This window comes from Pristis pectinata, chromosome 5 (genome assembly GCF_009764475.1).
Source record: "Pristis pectinata isolate sPriPec2 chromosome 5, sPriPec2.1.pri, whole genome shotgun sequence".
Taxonomy (NCBI): domain Eukaryota; kingdom Metazoa; phylum Chordata; class Chondrichthyes; order Rhinopristiformes; family Pristidae; genus Pristis; species Pristis pectinata.
The window spans coordinates 92,920,883-92,927,116 of NC_067409.1; the positions used below are offsets into that span (position 1 = coordinate 92,920,883).

The 6,234-nt window shown below is 39.3% G+C and overlaps 1 protein-coding gene across 1 annotated transcript; it reads right to left on the reverse strand.

The window, feature by feature from the left end:
* Positions 1–3,310: 3,310 nt before the first annotated feature.
* Positions 3,311–4,962, reverse strand: LOC127570309 (C-C chemokine receptor type 4-like). The gene is made up of 2 exons (XM_052015736.1): positions 4,863–4,962; positions 3,311–4,606 (listed from the first exon to the last, which is right to left on the reverse strand). The coding sequence occupies exon 2, from the start codon at positions 4,581–4,583 to the stop codon at positions 3,522–3,524; it is 1,062 nt and encodes a 353-aa protein (XP_051871696.1). The 5' UTR covers positions 4,584–4,606; positions 4,863–4,962; the 3' UTR covers positions 3,311–3,521.
* Between the last annotated feature and the right edge of the window lie 1,272 nt (positions 4,963–6,234).

Consider the following 6,234-nt stretch of genomic DNA (forward strand, 5'->3'; position numbering starts at 1 on the left):
CCTCCTTCCATCACCACTATTCAGGGTCCCAGACAATCCTTCCAGGTGAGGCAGTGCTTCATCTGTGAGTCCCCCACACACCTACCTTCCTCCTCTCACTCTCACTCTCGCCTATCACCTGAACTCACCTATTCCTTGCCTGCGTGTGCTCCTCCCCCTACCCCCACCTTCTGCCCTCTTTCTTTCCAGTCCTGATGAAGGGTCTCGACCTGAAACGCTGAATGTTTATTTCCCTCCATGGATGCTGCCTGACCTGCTGAGCTCCTCCAGCACTTCTTGTGATTGCTCCAGATTTGAGCATCTGCAGAATTTTTTGTGTCTCTTGGATATTGAGGAGGTGGAGATGGCAATGTTGAATGATATTAACTGCACAACTGAGGAAGATCACACAGACAATGCATTTACAAACTTCAATGATTAAGCATGCAAAGAAGACATGCATATTGATAATTCATCAAGTCGGGCTTTGTAAACCAGGATGTGCATTGGAAATACCTCAGGCTACTTTCTGCTGAGGCAGAGCAAAGTGGTGTTGAGCAACTATGCAGGAAGAACCCTCTGAGTTAAGGGGAAAGATAAACTGTCAGTGCAGATAGATGGACCAGGATTGAGTCATTCAGATTATCTCTTTGAAAGAATCATATCACTGGGCGGTGAAGAGATGCAGATGCCACTCATGATTTTGAGCCCCCTCGTCCCTTCCAAGTGGACCACAGGCCAGGTGGGCTTGAGAGGTACCAAGAAATCTGTAAACACACAGACATTGCCAGACCAGGCCTCACAGCTGCAGTCATCATGGGAAATAGGGGATCAATGGTTCACTACCTGAGCCAGTGAGACAAAGTGTAACCCAGTGGGCTGTGGCAGTCAAGGTACAGGAAGGGACACACTGGTACAGTTGCAAATGGAACTTGAATGTTCATCGGAAGAAGAATGTGAAACCTGAGCTGGAAAGTGAAATGCAAACCCTCCTTGGAGGAACTAACCCGGAAGCTGTGTCAATGCAAACTTTGAGTGCCATGTGTATCGAATCAAGTATTGTGTGAAAGCACGTGATGGAAAAGGGGAATGGAATATCCGCAGAAGCAAGTTGGCAATAACAAGAAAGAATGTACTTTCTGTGACATTAATAACTTCCTTAAAAAGTGAATGATATGCAGTGATGACCAGCAAGTGATAGGCACTTGCCTGCTTGCTGAGGGTAGCAAGTATACAAAATATTGCTTTATAATGACTATATGACAAAGGGGAAAAAGGTGCAATTTATTCAAGTTTTCCATAGAAGCCATCACAAGGAGGCAAAATAAGCCTGCAGAGAAAGATCACAAGCAGGTCGGAGAATTAGTCTGCGGAGAGATGTCCTAGAGTGAAAGACAGTTCATTGTGAGTAGTCTGAGTTCAGACTTTCAGCTAGACATTGGTGTGACGTTTTCTGAGAGACTGGAATATTTGCAATCCTCAAAAGCAACTAATTAAGAAGAAGAGTTTGCAAACTGATTGGAAAATATGAGAATGTCAGTTCAATGGAGTTTCAAGATGATGTGTTATTATCAGAATTCACAGACAAAAGGCTCAGCAAGTGGTGTTTCAGCGAGATAATTCTGTTTGTCTTTAAATCCCTCCCACTTCTCTGCAACTTAAGACATGTTTGATTTCTAACTTTTCCTGGTTCTGATTAAAACTATCGGTCCAAAATGTTAACCATGTTTCTCTATCCACAAGTGCTGCATGATGTGCTGACTGTTACCAACAGAATGTGCCTTTATTTGAGATTTTCAGCATTTGAAGTTTTATTCTGATGCAAATGATATTACTGCAGAAAATGAGGCTCTAGCATGTTTTGGAGAAGTGGTTGCCGATTCTAAGGCATTAGCTGTTAACAGAGTTATTGAATGAACTGAATCAAGCATTGTCTGCAATGGATGTGTTAAGTGAGGACTGAATTGTGATGTGGAGATGGTTCAAAGGTTCTGAAGATCCTATGAGATATATCACAATAAGTAGGGATTTACCGATGTTAGTCCTCTACATCATAGACAAAATGCAACAGGAGAGGCTGGAAACCAGAGCAGAAGGTCAGAAGTAAGTGACTACTTCATGGTAGGAAAGAGGAAAGATCTGATGTTCAGAGGGAGTCCGACTGGAAATCAGGATATGAGACGAAGTAAGAGCAGAGGTGTTAAGATGAAGAGCTTTAAGAAACAACCAAAGTAGAAGCTGATGTCATTTCATGAATGGTACTTGTTTCTTTTTTTGTATTTCTAGATTTTATTTCGTAACTTGAAGTTAAATTCTCCAGCTGCACTTGATGGAACTTGAACTGATGTCTCAGTTGCTGGTCGAGTCACTTAACCACAATCCTACCATAAGACACATAGAGAGCAAAATCTCATGACATGAGGAATGGAAATTAAAACATGAAATCAAAAAAGAAAAATCAAAAAAGAAATGGAGTGCGTAGGATAGTAACTGATAAATGCAATGGGAACTCAAAAGAAGCTTATTTACTAGACTGTGGTTATAATGTGACAGTAGGCTACACAGTTGCACACATGCATCTGATTTAATAGGGATGATTCTGTGCTCCAGTATTCGAGCAGGGAGCAGTGCAGTCAGAGGTGACATTAGAATCACGACTACAATGTGCAGCTTTTTGTTTTGTCTCCTGCTTGCTGTGAGTGTAATTCCCTTGTACAGATCCGAAGGTTCAATTATAATTCAGCCATGGATTTATGTGTTACTAGTATATATTTGTAGTACCTAGTTCTGGGTCTTGTTCGTAGAGATTACCTTGTAAAATGTGTCAGTGCCATTACAATTGAAGAATATATATTTAAAGGACAGAAACAAGTTATTCATTCCAATATGTACACAGTTGTGTTTTATATTTTACTTGGACTTTCTCACAACCCCACCCTCTCCAAATCGAGGAAATTCAACATATTCTTTTTCAATGTTTCTTTCTCCCACGTCTGACTTTCCCCTAAGCACATCCATACTGTTTGCCTCAGCTACCAGACTCTGCATTATAACCACTGTTCGGTAAACAAATTTTCTTTTGTATTTATCAGTTACTACCCTTCATTTATGGCTCCTAATCTGACCTAAATGTACAAACGTCTTCATAGAACTTTTACCCTGTCACTGGCAGTCAAAGCAAAGAAGGAATGGTGCAGCACTTAAGGTATCCCAGCCTTAGAACTGATTTGATTTAACTTAAGAAAGCACAATGAAAAAAAACTCCAACTCCAGAGCTAGAAGAGCTGATGGCTTTATATTTAGACATAGCTTACGATTGGTTTAAATTTTGCACAAATCAAAGTACAGCATATATAAGTTGATTGTAAAAGAACATATGAAAGTTGATGTAGGGTCCAGATGAAGGTTCTTGACCAGAAACATTGACAGTCCATTTCCATCTGCAGATGCTGCTTGGCCCACTGAATTTCTCCCGTAGTTTGTTATTTTTTGCTCCAGATTCCAGCACCTGCAGTCTCTTGTGTCTCCATAAGAATGCTGAATTACATTAATGTGGATGAATAATGATCGCCACTGGATTGTGAACGCATTGAGGTATTAAACTCGCGAGAAGTGAACAGACCTTTGTTATGTGCTTTATATCCAAATATTGAAGGCAAACGTAGAAGTCTGCGGAGATCTGATCTGAATTTTTGACCCAAAAATGCATAGATGATTGGGTTTAAACAGCAGTGTACAAATGTGATGGATTCAGTTATCTGCTGTGTCATAGAGAGCTTGTTCTGGGTATCGCAGCCACTTAAAACTTGGAGTTGTTTCAAGGACACAAGGAACAACACTATATTATGTGGTGTCCAGAATATTAAAAATATAATCACTACAGCAAATATAACTTTTATGGCCCTGTGCTTATTAGTTTTGTTCTTAAGCAGGATTATAACTATATTTCTGTAACAGAAAATCATTATAACCAATGGAACTAAAAAACCCAAAACATTGTCTTTGAAAATGTTACCAAGTACCCATTTTAGTGAGCTTTCACCTGAAAGAAAGGAATGGCAAATGATTCTTTCTTCCACGTTGACTGCTTTGGTATGTATCAGAGTGGGTAGTGATGCTAGAATAGCTATACACCACATGGCTATGCTTGAAATAAAACCATGTAAAGCAGTTCTCTTCAAGAAAGGAGACACAGCATGAACAATCGCAAAGTAACGGTCCACACTTATCAGGCTTATGAACATAATGCCACCATAATAGCCAAGCACATAAAAAGCATTAATGATTTTACAGAAGACATTTCCAAAAATCCATTGATTGGCAGCAAAATATGCCCAGAATGGAAGTGATATTACAAAAAGCAGATCAGATATTGCCAAATTGAGAAGGCAGATGTCTGTCATGTTCCTCAGCCGTCTGTATTTTAGGAGAACCCATAACACTAGAACATTTCCTGGGAGCCCAAACAAAAACACGAGTGTGTAAAGCACTGGCAAGAAACGTTCACCAGAGTTCTTTGCAGATTCCATGGTACATGGAGAATATGTTTCGTAGTCGTAATCATAATAAGTGCTGAAGCGTGTTGGCATTTTGGTTGTATTCATTGTGCCACACAGTTTTCAGTAAACTAGAAATAAACAGACACCTGTCAGTAATTGTTATCTCATTGCTGTGGATTGCTATCAGTAGGCTCAAAATTCATTTATTGTAGCCAGTAACACTATTAACCATAAGTGATGCCCACAACACATTCCAGTCATTGGGACCAACACACAGAAACAAGAATTATTTCTCTCACACTCATTATATTAATAATGCATATTAATCATATATTTAAAATTATCCATTTAAATACAAATTAAGTACCAGCAAATATTACTTACTTTTCTTGCAGACAAAAAAATTGCTGTTCCTTTGGTATCCAGCCAAATTATTCACCTGCATTCAAGAAGTAGTTCGTTAGAAGGGATGATAGACTTTGAACAAGTATGAACAAGTATGAAGTATGAACGAGGAAATACAGCATTTCCTGTCAGTTGGCTGCGAATCAGCATTAGGATTTTAACCAATCTTCAGAAACGCTCATCTAACAAGCAAAATTGCAAGTGAGGAAGGGGTACTGCTTTATTTCTCTTGGATGACAAGTGTATTATAATAATCTACCGACCACATCTTGAATTTAAAGCTTTTACTTAACCTAGCTGGGTGATCATTGAAAATGTGAATCACTATTGGCACCAATAACATTCTAGTATGGGTCTCTGTCCTTTCCTACTCAGTTGTTAAATTATGAATTTACACTTTTTACATCAAACCTATCACTGGCTACAACCTCCATTGAATATTTTGTGGCCATTTTATGGAAACCCTGAAAAAAACAACACAAAAAGACATTTTTCTTGGACTTGCATCAAATTTGCTCTGCCACAAGTATGTATTCGCATGTCAGTGTGAGCTTCCCAGGTCTTACTCACAGAAATCTGTACTGTGTCTAAGATCACCTCATCAAGCACCATGATGAATTATTTCCAATCATACTGAACACACATATCAGATCTGGTCATTTTGATCTTCTACTAGATAAGAAATCACATTAAAAATTACTGTCACATTAAAAATTACTGAGTAATTCCCCCTCCTCCAAATGTGTGGTAGAAATATGTGACTGAAAGTTTGTCATCTTTGGTGTGCGACTGTATGCTTTACCTTTTAAAAACAAATATCCTGTATGGTTATGAGTAAATAATTGATCATGGGTCTTTATATCTTCCATCTTAATGAGCACCCTCTTCCTTTCATTCCCTCCATTCCACCCACAACAGATTATATCTTCCACTACCTGCCTTGTGCACAACATAACAGTTTCAGAATGGCTCATATCACAAAATCTCATGCTGATCTCCCCCTCTACTCATCTAACACCTGCGCCACCATTACATACCTCATCTTGGTTCACCTCTTCTTTCCTTTTTTTGATGTCTTCATATGTCACAACGTCCTATGCAAAGTTTCCTACCAAGGTCTTCTTAATATATTCCATGCTCACTCTCTGCAATACCTCATCGTCACCCCAATTAGAAACACCACCCACATTTACCTTGCCCTCCCCATCCTTTGAGATCCCTACCTTCCTTTATTTAGTTATCCATTTTACAGGATTTGACATAGCTGGCAAGATCAGCATTTTGTGCCCATCCCTAAATACTCTTGAGATGGTGCTGGTGAGCTGTCACCTTGAACTGTTACAGTCCTTCT